At 50.3% G+C, this 15,290-nt stretch overlaps 1 protein-coding gene across 1 annotated transcript in view; it reads left to right on the top strand.

Moving 5' to 3' along the window:
- DRC1 (dynein regulatory complex subunit 1) overlaps nt 1-15,290 on the top strand; it is a gene marked incomplete at both ends in the record, with an annotated part of 38,294 nt that overhangs the window by 3,583 nt on the left and 19,421 nt on the right. Inside the window, 5 exons of the mRNA XM_084201648.1 lie at nt 2,662-2,774; nt 9,243-9,426; nt 10,374-10,511; nt 10,716-10,802; nt 11,872-11,994. Coding sequence (XP_084057774.1) covers nt 2,662-2,774; nt 9,243-9,426; nt 10,374-10,511; nt 10,716-10,802; nt 11,872-11,994 — 645 coding nt within the window. The remainder of the gene's footprint in view (nt 1-2,661; nt 2,775-9,242; nt 9,427-10,373; nt 10,512-10,715; nt 10,803-11,871; nt 11,995-15,290) is intronic.

Genomic DNA, 15,290 nt, shown 5'->3' with positions numbered 1-15,290 from the left:
TTCCGAGATGGGATTCTGGGATGGGATTCTGGAATTGGATGGGATTCCGGGATGGGATTCTGGGATGGGATTCCGGGATGGGATTCTGGGATGGGATTCCGGGATGGGATTCCGAGATGGGATTCTGGGATGGGATTCTGGAATTGGATGGGATTCCGGGATGGGATTCCGGGATGGGATTCTGGGATGGGATTCCGGGATGGGATTCTGGAATTGGATGGGATTCTGGGATGGGATTCCGGGATGGGATTCTGGAATTGGATGGGATTCCTGGATGGGATTCTGGAGTTGGATGGAATTCCTGGATTCTGGGATGGGATTCCGGGATGGGATTATGGGATGGGATTCTGGAGTTGGATGGGATTCCAGGATGGGATTCTGGAATTGGATGGGATTCCGGGATGGGATTCTGGAATTGGATGGGATTCCTGGATGGGATTCTGGGATGGGATTCCAGGATGGGATTCTGGAATTGGATTCTGGAATTGGATGGGATTCCGGGGTGGGATTCTGGGGTGGGATGGGATTCCGGGATGGGATTATGGGGTGGGATGGGATTCTGGAATTGGATGGGATTCCTGGATGGGATTCTGGAATTGGATGGGATTCTGGGATGGGATTCCGAAATGGGATTCTGGGATGGGATTCTGGAATTGGATGGGATTCCGGGATGGGATTCTGGGATGGGATTCTGGGATGGGATTCTGGAATTGGATGGGATTCCTGGATGGGATTCTGGGATGGGATTCCAGGATGGGATTCTGGAATTGGATTCTGGAATTGGATGGGATTCCGGGGTGGGATTCTGGGGTGGGATGGGATTCCGGGATGGGATTATGGGGTGGGATGGGATTCTGGAATTGGATGGGATTCCTGGATGGGATTCTGGAGTTGGATGGAATTCCTGGATGGGATTCTGGGATGGGATTCCGGGATGGGATTATGGGATGGGATTCCTGGAATTGGATGGGATTCCGGGATGGGATTCTGGGATTGGATGAGATTCTGGAATTGGATGGGATTCTGGGATTCGATGGGATTCCTGAATGGGATTCCGGAATTGGATGGGATTCCGGGATGGGATTATGGGGTGGGATGGGATTCTGGGATGGGATTCTGGGATGGGATTCTGGGATGGGACTCTGGAGTTGGATGGGATTCTGGAGTTGGATGGAACTCCAGGATGGGATTCTGGGATGGGATTCTGGGATGGGATTCTGGAATTGGATGGGATTCCTGGATGGGATTATGGGGTGGGATGGGATTCTGGGATGGGATTATGGGGTGGGTTGGGATTCTGGAATTGGATGGGATTCCGGGGTGGGATTCTGGGATGGGATTCTGGAGTGGGATTCTGGAATTGGATGGGATTCCTGGATGGGATTCTGGGATGGGATTCTGGGATGGGATTCTGGGATGGGATTCTGGAATTGGATGGGATTCCAGGATGGGATTCTGGAATTGGATGGGATTCCGGGATGGGATTCTGGGATGGGATGGGATTCTGGAATTGGATGGGATTCCGATATAGGTTTCTGGGATGGGATTCCGGGATGGGATTCCGGGATGGGATTCTGGGATGGGATTCTGGGATGGGATTCCGGGATGGGATTCTGGGATGGGATTCCAGGATGGGATTCTGGGATGGGATTCCGGGATGGGATTCCGGGATGGGATTCCGGGACGAGATTCTGGGATAGGATTCTGGAATTGGATGGAATTCCGGGATGGGATTCTGGGATGGGATTCTGGAGTTGGATGTGATTCTGGGATTGGATGGGATTCTGGGATGGGATACTGGGATGGGATTCCGGGATGGGATTCTGGGATGGGATTCTGGAATTGGATGGGATTCTGGAGTTGGATGGGATTCCTGGATGGGATTCTGGGATGGGATTCTGGAAGTGGATGGGATTTTGGGGTGGGATTCTGGGATGGGATTATGGGATGGGATTCTGGGATAGGATTCTGGAATGGGATTCCAGGATGGCATTCTGGAATTGGATGGGATTCTGGGATGGGATTCTGGAATTGGATGGGATTATGGGATGGGATTCTGGAATTGGATGGGATTCCAGGATGGGATTCCGGGATGGGATTCTGGGATGGGATTCTGGAATGGGATTCCGGGATGGGATTCTGGAATGGGATTCTGGAGTTTGATGGGATTCCAGGATGGGATTCTGGAATTGGATGGGATTCCAGGATGGGATTATGGGGTGGAATGGGATTCTGGAGTTTGATGGGATTCCAGGATGGGATTCCAGAATTGGATGGGATTCCAGGATGGGATTATGGGGTGGGATGGGATTCTGGAATTGGATGGGATTCTGGAGTTGGATGGGATTCCAGGATGGGATTCCTGGATGGGATGGGATTCTGGAATTGGATGGGATTCTGGGATGGGATTCCAGGATGGGATGGGATGGGATTCCAGGATGGGATTATGGGGTGGGATGGGATTCAGGGATGGGATTATGGGATGGGATGGGATGGAATTCAGGGAAGGCATTTCAGGAAGGAAAGGGATTTCAGGATCCTTTAGGCATCGGGATTTGACCGGGATCCTCGGAACTGGATTCCCAACCAGCCCACGGACGGGAAGGATCCGGGATTGGCGCATTCCCAGCCCAAATTCCCGGGATGTCCCTTCCCTGGCAGGCCCTGGCCAAGCTGCTTTTCCACGGGACGCAGCTGCTGACCAACGTCCGGGCGGAATCCGACCTTCGGGAATGGCGGCGGCGGGAAAAGGACGGGGTGGAGAAGAGGAGGAGGTGAGCGGGGAGGAGCCGGGGATTCGGGAACGCCGCCGGATTCCGATGGGAAATTCCAGCCCGTGACGAGGTTCCCAAATCCCACCTGGCCCAGGTGGTTTGAGGGAGAGTTTTCCAGAGGTTTCCTGGAGAGGTGGAGATGGATTTGGGAATGGGATGGAAGGGGAGGAAACGGGGAATGGCTTCCCAGTGGGAAAGGGGAGCTTGGGATTGTGGGATCTTGGGAAGGAATTCCTGGCTGGGCTGGGATTCCCAGAGAATCCCTGGATCCCTGGCAGTGTCCAAGGAAAGGTTGGATCACTATGGGATGGTGGGGCGGGAATGGGATGGGATTGAAGGTCCGTGGATCCCATCCCAAACCATTCTGGGATCCAGGACACTCAGGATCCATCCCCAGGGATTTTTATGGAATTGGGGGATGGAAAAGGGAAGGGAGACCCTTCCTGGAGTCCCCAATTCCCAGGGAAACCCCTGGATCCCGAAATTCCTTCTCAAGGAGGAGTCGGGATGGGGCTGGATGCAATTCCAGGCTGGGAATGTGCAGCTGGATCAGGGGAGGATCCAGGGAATCCTCGGAGCCTTTTCCAGAGGGAAAGGAGAGCTGGGATTTGGGCAAGGGCTGGAGAGCGGGGCAGGAGGCAGGGAATGGCTTCCAGTGGGAAAGGGGAGCTTGGGATTGTGGGATCTTGGGAAGGAATTCCCGGCTGGGCTGGGATTCCCAGAGAATCCCTGGATCCCTGGCAGTGCCCCAGGGTGGGTTTGGATCACCCTGGGATGGTGGGAAGTGTCCCTGGGATCATGGGATGGAAGCTCCATGGATCCCATCCCAAACCATTCCGGGATTCCTGCTTGGAATTCCTCAGCACATTCCTGGAGGGGCCCTGCCCATCCTGCTCTGGCTGTGGAATTTTTCCTACCGGGATTTTCCAAAGCTTTTCCAGCCTCTGGCATTCCCTGATCCTCCCCCTCCCTGCCCCAGGATCATTCCTGGGTGGTGCCATCCTGCTTTTCCTTCAGCCCCATTCCCAGGAATTGCAGGAAGCACCAAATCCATGCTCCCGGGATTTAGGGAAGGGATTCAGGGAAGGGATTCAGGGAAAGAAAAGGATTTGGGGGAAGGGATTCAGGAAAGGAAGGAGAAGGGATTTAGGGAAGGGATTCAGGGAGGGATTTAGGGAAGGGATTCAGGGAAGGGATTCAGGAAAGGGATTCAGGAAAGGGATTTGGGGAAGGGATTTAGGGAAGGAAGGAGAAGGGATTTAGGGAAGGGATTTAGGGAATGGATTTAGGGAAGGAAATGGATTCAGTGAAGGGATTTAGGGAAGGGATTTAGGGAAGGGATTTAGGGAAGGGATTTAGAGAAGGGATTTAGGGAAGGGATTCAGGGAAGGGATTTAGGGAAGGAAAGGAATTCAGGAAAGGAAAAGGAATCAGGGAAGGGGTTTAGAGAAGGAAAGGGAATTAGGGAAGGAATTTAAGGATTTGGGGAAGGGATTTAGGGAAGGAAAGGGATTCAGGGAAGAGATTCAGGGAGGGGATTTAGGGAAGGGATTTAGGGAAGGGATTTAGGGAATGGATTTAGAGAAGGGATTTAGGGAAGAGATTTAGGGAAGGGATTTAGGGAATGGATTTAGGGAAGGGATTTAGCGAAGGAAAGGGATTCAGGGAAGGGATTCATGGAAGGGATTTTGGGAAGAGATTTAGGGAAGGGATTCAGGGAAGGGATTCAGGGAAGGGATTCAGGGAAGGGATTTGGGGAAGGAAAGGGATTCAGGGAAGGAATTCAGGGAATGGATTTAAGGGAGGGATTTGGGGAAAGAAAGGGATTTAGGGATGGGATTCAGGGAAAGGATTTAGGGAAGGAACGGGATTCAGGGAAGAGATTCATGGAAGGGATTTCAGGAAGAGATTTAGGGAAGGGATTTAGGGAAGGGATTCATGGAAGGAATTTAGAGAATGGATTTAGGGAAGGGATTTAGGGAAGGAAAGGAATTCAGGAAAGGAAAAGGAATCAGGGAAGGGGTTTAGAGAAGGAAAGGGAATTAGGGAAGGAATTTAGGGATTCAGGGAAGGGATTTAGGGAAGGGATTCAGGGAAGGGATTTGGGGAAGGAAAGGGATTCAGGGAAGGAATTCAGGGAATGGATTTAAGGGAGGGATTTGGGGAAAGAAAGGGATTTAGGGATGGGATTTTGGGGAAGGATTTAGGGAAGGAAAGGGATTCAGGGAAGAGATTCATGGAAGGGATTTCAGGAAGAGATTTAGGGAAGGGATTTAGGGATGGGATTTAGGGAAGGAAAGGGGTTCAGGGAAGAGATTCATGGAAGGGATTTCAGGAAGAGATTTAGGGAAGGGATTTAGGGATGGGATTCAGGGAAGGGATTTAGGGAAGGGATTTAGGGAAGGGATTTAGGGAAGGGATTTTGGGGAAGGGATTTACGGAAGGGATTTAGGAAATAGATTTAGGGAATGGATTTAGGGAAGGAAAGGGATTTAGGGAAGGAATTCCAGGAATGGATATAGGGAAAGGATTTAGGGAAGGGATTCAGGGAAGGGATTTAGGGAAGGGATCCAGGGAGAGGATTTAGGGAAGGGATTTAAGGAAGAGATTTGGGGAAGGAATTTAGGGAAGGGATTTAGGGAAGGGATTCAGGGAAGGGATTTGGGGAAGGGATTTAGGGAAGGGATTTTGGGGAAGGGATTTAGGGAAGGGATTTAGGGAATGGATTTAGGGAAGAGATTTGGGGAAGGAAATGGATTCAGGGAAGGAATTCAGGGAATGGATTTAGGGGAGGGATTTGGGGAAAGAAAAGGATTTAGGGATGGGATTTTGGGGAAGGAAAGGGGTTCAGGGAAGAGATTCATGGAAGGGATTTTGGGAAGAGATTTAGGGAAGGGATTCAGGGAAGGGATTTAGGGAAGGAAAGGGATTCAGGGAAGGGATTTAGGGAAGGAAAGGAATTCAGGGAAGGGATTTAGGGAAGGAAAGGGATTCGGGGAATAGATTCATGGAAGGCATTTCAGGAAGAGATTTAGGGAAGGTATTTAGGGATGGGATTCAGGGAAGGGATTTAGGGAAGGGATTCAGGGAAGGGATTCAGGGAAGGGATTTAGGGAAGGGATTTAGGGAAGGGATTCAGGGAAGAGAAGGGATTTTGGAGAAGGGATTCAGGGAAGGGATTTAGGGAAGGAAAGGCATTCAGGAAAGGAAAAGGAATCAGGGAAGGGGTTTAGAGAAGGAAAGGGAATTAGGGAAGGAATTTAGGGATTTGGGGAAGGGGTTTAGGGAAGGAAAGGGATTTAGAGAAGAAATTCAGGGAATGGATTTAGGGAAGGGATTTGGGGAAGGAAAGGGATTCAGGGAAGGAATTCAGGGAAGGGATTTGGGAAAGGAAAGGGATTCAGGGAAGAGATTCATGGAAGGGATTTCAGGAAGAGATTTAGGGAAGGGATTTAGGGATGGGATTCAGGGAAGGGATTTAGGGAAGAGATTTAGGGAAGGGATTTAGGGAATGGATTTAGGGAAGGAAAAGGATTCGGAAAAGGGATTTAGGGAAGGGTCTTTGGGAGTGGATTTAGGGAAGGGGTTTGAAGAAGGGATTTACGGAAGGAATTTGGGGAAGGGATTTGGGGAATGGATTTAGGGAATGGATTTAGGGAAGGAAATGAATTTAGGGAAGGAGTTTAGGGAAGGGATTTAGGGAAAGAAAGGAATTTAGGGAAGGAAAAGGATTTGGAAAAGATTTAGGGAAGGGTCTTAGGGAATGGATTTAGGGAAGGGATTTGAGGAAGGGATTTGGGGAAGGAATTCAGGGAATGGATTTAGGGAAGGGATTTAGGGAAGGGATTCATGGAGGGGATTCAGGGAAGGGATTTAGAGAAGGGATTCAGGGAAGGGATTTAGGAAAGGAAAGGCATTCAGGAAAGGAAAAGGAATCAGGGAAGGGGTTTAGAGAAGGAAAGGGAATTAGGGAAGGAATTTAGGGATTTGGGGAAGGGATTTAGGGAAGGAAAGGGATTCAGGGAAGAGATTCATGGAAGGGATTTTGGGAAGAGATTTAGGGAAGGGATATAGGGAAGGGATTCAGGGAAGGGATTTAGGGAAGGGATTCGGCGAAAGAAAGGGATTTTGGGGAAGGGATTCAGGAAAGGAAAGAGAAGGGATTTAGGGAAGGGATTTGGGGAAAGAAATTCCAGGAAACAACAAATCCATTCTCCCGAGATTTAGGAAAGGGATTCAGGGAAGGGATTTAGGGAAGGGATTTTGGGGAAGAGATTTAGGGAAGGGATTTTGGGGAAGGGATTTAGGGAAGGGATTTAGGGAAGGAAAGGAATTTAGGGAAGGAAATGGATTCAGGGAAAGGATTTAGGGAAGGGCCTTAGGGAAGGGATTTGGGGAAGAAAAGGGATTCAAGGATGGGATTTTGGGGAAGAAAAGGGATTTAGGGAATGGATTTAGGGAAGAAATTCATGGAAGGGGTTTAGAGAAGGGATTTAGGGATGGGATTCAGGGAAGAGATTCTGGGAAGGGATTTAGGAAATGGATTTAGGGAAAGGATTCAGGGAAGGGATTTAGGGAAGGGATTTGGGGAAGGAAAGGGATTCAGGGATGGGATTCAGGGAAGGGATTTAGGGAAGAGATTCATGGAAGGGATTTAGGGAAGGGATTCAGGGAAGGGTCTTAGGGAATGGATTTAGGGAAGGGATGTAGGGAATGGATTTTGGGGAAGGGATTTAGGGAAGGAAACGAATTTAGGGAAGGAAAGGGATTCAGAAAAGGGATTTAAATCTTAGGAAATGGATTTAGGGAAGGGGTTTAGAGAAAGAAAAGGATTTAGGGAAGGAATTTAGGGAATGGATTTAGGGAAGGGATTTGGGGAAGAAAAGGGATTTAGGGATGGGATTTTGGGGAAGAAAAGGGATTCAGGGAAGGGATTTAGGGAAGAAATTCATGGACGGGGTTTAGAGAAGGGATTTAGGGATGGGATTCAGGGAAGAGATTTTGGGGAAGGGATTCACGGAAGGGATTCAGGGAAGGGATTTTAGGGAATAGGTTTAGGGAATGGATTTAGAGAAGGGATTTGGGGAAGGAAAGGGATTCAGGGAAGGAATTCAGGGAATGGATTTAGGGGAGGGATTTGGGGAAAGAAAGGGATTTAGGGATGGGATTTTGGGGAAGGAAAGGGATTCAGGGAAGAGATTCATGGAAGGGATTTTGGGAAGAGATTTAGGGAAGGGATTTAGGGAATGGATTTAGGGAAGGGAAGGCATTCAGGAAAGGAAAAGGAATCAGGGAAGAGGTTTAGAGAAGGAAAGGGAATTAGGGAAGGAATTTAGGGATTCAGGGAACGGGTTTAGGGAAGGAAAGGGATTCAGGGAGGGGATTTAGGGAATGGATTTAGGGAAGGGATTTAGGGATGGGATTCAGGGAAGAGATTTGGGGAAGGAAAGGGATTCTGGGAAGGAATTCAGGGAATGGATTTAGGGGAGGGATTTGGGGAAAGAAAAGGATTTAGGGATGGGATTTAGGAGAAGGAAAGGGATTCAGGGAAGAGATTCATGGAAGGGATTCAGGGAAAAGATTCAGGGAAGAGATTCATGGAAGGGATTTTGGGAAGAGATTTAGGGAAGGTATTTAGGGATGGGATTCAGGGAAGGGATTTAGGGAAGGGATTCAGGGAAGGGATTTAGGGAAGGGATTCAGGGAAGGGATTTAGGAAAGGAAAGGCATTCAGGAAAGGAAAAGGAATCAGGGAAGGGATTTAGGGAAGGAAAGGGAATTAGGGAAGGAATTTAGGGATTCAGGGAAGGGGTTTAGGGAAGGGATTTAGGGAAGGGATTTAGGGAAGGAAAGGGATTTGGGGGAAGGGATTTGGGGAAGGGATTTGGGGAATGGATTTAGGGCAGGGAAATGATTTAGGGAAGGAAAGGGATTCAGAAAAGGGATTTAGGTCTTAGGGAATGGATTTAGGGAAGGGATTTGGGGAAGGAAAGGGATTTTAGGGAAGGGATTTTGGGAATAGATTTAGGGAATGGATTTAGGGAAGGGATTTAGGGAATGGATTTAGGGAAGGGATTTAGGGAATGGATTTAGGGAAGGAAAGGGATTTAGGGAAGGAATTCCAGGAATGGATATAGGGAAAGGGTTTAGGGAAGGGATTCAGGGAAGGAAAGGGATTTAGGGAAGAGATTCATGGAAGGGGTTTAGGGAAGGGATTTAGAGAAGGAAAGGGATTTTGGGGAAGGGATTTAGGGAATAGATTTAGGGAATGGATTTAGGGAAGGGATTCAGGGAAGGGATTTAGGGAAGGAATTTAGGGAAGGGATTTTGGGGAAGGAATTTAGGGAAGGGATTCAGGGAAGGGATTTAGGGAAGGAATTCAGGGAGAAGATTTAGGGAAGGGAAGAACCCCAGGTCTGGAACAATTCCAGCCCTATCCCAGCTCCCCGATTCCCTGCCTTCCCGCAGGCTGGAGAAGCTGGAGGCGGAAGCCAGGCACGGGACGGAAAAGTTGGAGGAGATCAACTCCAAGTGGGCCCTGGTGGGGGAGGTGAAGGCGCCGCAGGAATTGTGGGAGCTGCTGGAGCAGCAGCGCCAGGAGTGCGAGCAGCTCCTGGCGGGGAAGAACCAGCTCATCCGAGAGCTCCAGGAGGTACCCGGGAATTCTCGGGGCTGATCCCGGGGCTGGAGCTGCTCTGGCACGGATCCGGGCTGGGAGAGCTGGGAATGGCAGGATGGAGGAGGGGAGGATCCAGGGAATCCCTCAAGGGGCTCCAGGAGAGCTGGGATTTGGGGAAGGGGGTGGAGAAGGGCAGGAGGCAGGGAATGGCTTCCAGTGGGAAAGGGGAGCTTGGGATTGTGGGATCTTGGGAAGGAATTCCCGGCTGGGCTGGGATTCCCAGAGAATCCCTGGATCCCTGGGAATGTCCCAGGGTGGGTTTGGATCACCCTGGGATGGTGGGAAGTGTCCCTGGGATCATGGGATGGAAGGTCCATGGATCCCATCCCAAACCATTCCGGGATTCTGGGATCCAGGACACTCAGGATCCATCCCGAGGGATTTTTATGGAATTGGGGGATGGAAAAGGGAAGGGAGACCCTTCCTGGCGTCCCCAATTCCCAGGGAATTCCCTGGATCCTGAAATTCCTTCTCAAGGAAGAGTCGGGATGGGGCTGGATGCAATTCCAGGCTGGGAATGTGCAGCTGGATCAGGGGAGGATCCAGGGAATCCTTGGAGCCTTTTCCAGAGGGAAAGGAGAGCTGGGATTTGGGCAAGGGCTGGAGGGGCAGGAGGCAGGGAATGGCTTCCAGTGGGAAAGGGGAGCTTGGGATTGTGGGATCTTGGGAAGGAATTCCCGGCTGGGCTGGGATTCCCAGAGAACCCCAGAAAGGTTGGATCACTCTGGGATTACAGGATTTGAATTGGATGATCCTTAATTTCAATTCCTGCCCAATCCACAATAATTCCACGCCCTGCCCTTTCCCTGAGGATTCCCTGAGGATTCCCTGAGGATTCCCTGAGGATTCCCTGAGGATTCCCTGAGGATTCCCGCTGATTCCCGCTGATTCCATCCTCCTTTCCCCCTGGTTTTTCCCAGGAGGTGAGGGCCAGGGACCAGCAGTACGAGCAGGTCCTGAAGGAGCAGGCGCACGCCACCCACCTGCTCCTGGAGAGGATGGAGGAGCAAACCAGGACCATGCTCAAATCCTACCGGCACCACCTCCGGCAGATCGAGGTATCCCCATCCCGGGAAAACCGGGAAAACCGGGAAAACCGGGAAAAGATTCTGGAAAAAACCCCTCGGAGCGGCAGTGCCGGGATGGAATTTGGGTGGGTGAGGTTGGGGATCCGGAGCTCTGAGGGGGTTGGGAAGGAGTTTGGGATCCGGCTGTTCGCGCTCGCTGGGATCCCGGGGCGGAATTCCCGATTTTTTCCGCAGAAAACGTTCGAGGAGGAGCGGCGGGAGATGCTGACGAGCAACCGGGAAAGGTGGAACGAGGCCATGAGGGCACACAACGAGGAGGAGGTGAATCCCGGGGGAGGATTTTTGGGAATTGCTGAGGGTGGGATAGGATTGGATTTGGATTAGGAATGGGATTGGGATGGGATTGAGATTGGAGTGGGATTGGGATTGGGATGGGATTGGGATTGGGATTGGGATGGGATTGGGATTGGGATTGGGATTGAGATTGGATTGGGATTGGGATTGGGATGGGATTGGGATTGGGATTGGGATTGGGATGGGATGGGGTGGGATTGGGATTGGGGTGGGATTGGGATGGGAATTAGGGTGGGATTGGGATTGGGGTGGAACTGGGATTGTGGTGGGATTGGGGTGGGGATTTGGTATAGGGTGAATTTGGTATTGGGTTTGGGATTGGGGAGGGATTGGGATTGGGAATGGGATTCTGATTGGGATTGGGAATGGGATTGAGGTGGGATTGGGAATGGGATTGGGATTGGGAATGGGGGGTTAGGATTGGGATTGGCATTGGGACTAGGATTGGGGTGGGATTGGGATTGGGATTGGGAATGGGATTGGGGTATGATTGGGATTAGGGTGGGATTGGGATTGGGATTGGGATTGTGGTGGGATTGGGATTGGGGTTGGGACTGGGATTGGGATTAGGGTGGGATTGGGTTTAGGATGGGATTGGGATTGGGTGGGATTGGGATTGAGGTTGGGATTGGGAATGGGGTGGGATTGGGATTGGGATGGGGATTGGGATTGGGGTGGGATTAGGATTGAGGTTGGCATTGGGAATGGGATTGGGATTAGGGTGGGATTGGGGTGGGATTAGGATTGGGACTGGAAATGGGATTGGGAATGGGATTGGAATTGGGGATGGGATTGGGAATGGGATTGGAATTGGGGTGGGATTGGGATTGGGGTGGGATTGGGTTTGGGATTGGGGTGGGATTGGGGTGGGATGAGGTTGGAGATGGTGGGATGAGGTTGTATGGTGATTGGATGAGATTGGATGAGGTGGGATGAGGCTGGATGAGGTGGGATGAGGCTGGATGAGGCTGGATGAGGCTGGATGAGGTTGGATGAGGTGGGATGAGGTGGGATGAGCTTCTCCTCATTCCCACAGCTGGAATTCCTGCGGAAGCAGACGGACAAGGCGCTGGATTTCGAGCAGCAGCTGAACGAGCTGCAGGATGCGAGTGTGGGAATCTACGACCACCTGAAATGCCAGCTGGAGCAGGATGTGCAGGTACCGGGAGAGGCCCCGGATCACGGGATCACCGCTGGGAATCCTGGAATGGTTTGGGTGGGAATGGAACCTCAAATCCCATCCCATTCCAGCCCCGACACCCCCACGATCCCAGGCTGCTCCAGCCTTTCCTGGGACACTGCCAGGGATTCTCTGGGAATTCCAGCCCGGCTGGGAATTCCTTCCCAAGATCCCACAATCCCAAGCTCCCCTTTCCCAGGGAATTCCCTCCATTCCCAGCTCTCCCAGCCCTGGATTGGATCCATCTCCATTCCAATTCCTCTCTAGGATGGAATTTCAGGATCCAGGGGCTTCCCTGGGAATTGGGGACTCCAGGAAGGGTCTCCCTTCCCTTTTCCATCCCCCAATTCCATAAAAATCCCTGGGGATGGATCCTGAGCGTCCTGGATCCCAGAATCCCGGAATGGTTTGGGATTATGGGATCCATGGAGCTTCAATCCCATCCCATTCCAACCCCAGGGTGCTCCAACCTTTCTTTGGATGCTGCCAGGGATTCTCTGGGAATCCCAGCCCAGCCGGGAATTCCTTCCCAAAATCCCAGAATTCCCAAAATCCCCAAATCCCGACCCTCTGGCCATGGTGGGAGCCATTCCCTGTGCTGCCATTCCAGGCCCTTTTCCCAAATCCCTCTCCAGCTCCCCTGGGTTGGATCCAGCCCAATCCCAATCCCTCCTTGGGAAGGAATTTCAGGATCCAGAGGTTTCACTCCAGGAAGGGTCTCCCTTCCCTTTTCCATCCCCCAATCCCATAAAAATCCCTGGGGATGGATCCTGAGTGTCCTGGATCCCAGAATCCCGGAATGGTTTGGGATTATGGGATCCATGGACCTTCCATCCCATGATCCCAGGGACAATTCCCACCATCCCAGGGTGATCCAAACCCACCCTGGGACACTGCCAGGGATCCAGGGATTCTCTGGGAATCCCAGCCCAGCCGGGAATTCCTTCCCAAGATCCCACAATCCCCAGCTCCCCTTTCCCACTGGAAGCCATTCCCTGCCTCCTGCCCCTCTCTCCAGCCCTTGCCCAAATCCCAGCTCTCCTTTCCCTCTGGAAAAGGCTCCGAGGATTCCCTGGATCCTCCCCAGATCCAGCTGCACATTCCCAGCTCTCCCAGCCCTGCAGCTGCTCCGTGGCATTCCCTGGCCTCCCTCCAGCATCCCCCCACCCTCCGTTCCCGATATCTCGGCCGCGTGGGATGCTCCCAGGAATTTTGGGATGGAAACAGCTCCGTGCTGGAGCTCAGCATTCCCAGGGAATGCCGTTGGAAAGTCGGGAAAACGTTGGGAAAACAACCTTGAGCTGTGGCTGGGGGAGGCTCCGGAGATGATTTTCCCTCCTTTTGTTTTCCCACGGCCTTATCCCGGTTTTTGGAGCAGCCTTGGGAACGGGGATAACAACGGAGAAATCTCTCAGGCTCTTCCAGGGAAAGTTTTCTGCTGGATTTTAGGAATATTTCCTTCCCCAAACTGGTGTGAAATATCCCAATTTTTAATCCCAACAAACACAAAATTCCCCAAGGAGGAGGAGGAGGAGTGGGAATTCTCTGTGCCCACCGCAGGTGGAAAATAAAAAAATAAAATTCCTGGAATGAAAAACTGAAGCTGGGACTGGGATTTAGGGTGGGAATTTCAAGCTGGGAGAGGCTGGGATTGGGAAGGAATTCCCCCCCTGTTGGTTGTTTGGGATTTGCACTTGGGATTTCTGCCTCAGGTGGGATTTTTGGGAATTAACCCCTGCTTTGTGGTTTTCCATGGAATTCTTTGTGGGTTTTTTCCCCCCATGGAATTCTCTGTGGTTTTTTTTCCCATGGAATTCTCTGTGGGTTTTTCCCCCCATGGAATTCTTTGTGGGTTTTTTTCCCCCATGGAATTCTCTGTGGGTTTTTTCCCCCCATTGAATTCTTTGTGGGTTTTTTCCCATAGGGAATTTCCATGGAATTCTCTGTGGGTTTTTTTCCCCCATGGAATTCTTTGTGGGGTTTTTTCCCCCACGGAATTTCCTTGGAATTCTCTGGAGGTATTTTTCCCCTCATGGAATTTCCATGGAATTCTTTGTGGGTTTTTTCCCCCATGGAATTTCCATGGAATTCTCTGTGGGTTTTTTCCCCATATAGAATTTCCATGGAATTCTCTGTGGGATTTTTCCCCATATAGAATTTCCATGGAATTCTTTGTGGGTTTTTTCCTCCAATGGAATTTCCATGGAATTATTTGTGGGTATTTTCCCCCCCCATGGAATTTTCTGTGGGTTTTTTTCCCCATGGAATTCTCTGTGGGTTATTTTCCCCCAATGGAATTTCCATGGAATTATTTGTGGGTTTTTTCCCCCCATGGAATTCTTTGTGGGTTTTTTTCCCCCATGGAATTCTCAGTGGGTTTTTTTCCCCCATGGAATTCTTTGTGGGTTTTTTTCCCCCACAGAATTTCCATGGAATTCTCTGTGGGTTTTTCCCCCATGGAATTCTTTGTGGTTTTTTTTTCCCCACAGAATTTCTATGGAATTCTCTGGAGGTATTTTTCCCCATGTGGAATTTCCATGGAATTCTCTGTGGACTTTTTCCCCATATGGAATTTCCATGGAATTCTTTGTGGGTTTTTTTTTCCCATCGAATTCTTTGTGGGTTGTTTTTTCCAACGGAATTTCCATGGAATTCTTTGTGGGTATTTTCTCCCATGGAATTCTTTGTGGGCTTTTTCCTCCCATGGAATTTCCAGGAATTCTTTGTGGGTTTTTCCCCATGGAATTCTCTGTGGGTTTTTTCCTCACATGGAATTTCCATGGAATTCCTTGTGGTTTTTTTCCCCCACAGAATTTCCATGGAATTCTCTGTGGGTTTTTTTCCCCCATGGAATTCTCAGTGGGTTTTTCCCCCCATGGAATTCTTTGTGGGTTTTTTCCCCCCATGGAATTCTTTGTGGGGTTTTTTTCCCCCACAGAATTTCCATGGAATTCTCTGTGGGGTTTTTTTTCCCCCATGGAATTCTCAGTGGGTTTTTCCCCCCATGGAATTCTCTGTGGGTTTTTTCTCATATGGAATTTATATGGAATTCTCTGTGGGCTTTTCCCCATGGAATTCTCTGTGGTTTTTTTTTTCCCTACGCAATTCTTTGTGAGGTTTTTTCCCCCCATGGAATTTTCTGTGGGTTTTTTCCCACATGGAATTTCCATGGAATTCTGTGTGCGTTTTTTCCCATGGAATTCTTTGTGGGGTTTTTTCCCCCTACAGAATTTCCATGGAATTCTTTGTAGGTTTTTTCCCCCCATGGAATTCTT

This window comes from Fringilla coelebs, assembly GCF_963513975.1.
Source record: "Fringilla coelebs genome assembly, chromosome: 3".
NCBI classification, from domain to species: Eukaryota; Metazoa; Chordata; class Aves; order Passeriformes; family Fringillidae; genus Fringilla; species Fringilla coelebs.
Note: the sequence above shows the minus strand (reverse complement) of the source record. Positions and strands in the feature narration are given on the sequence as shown.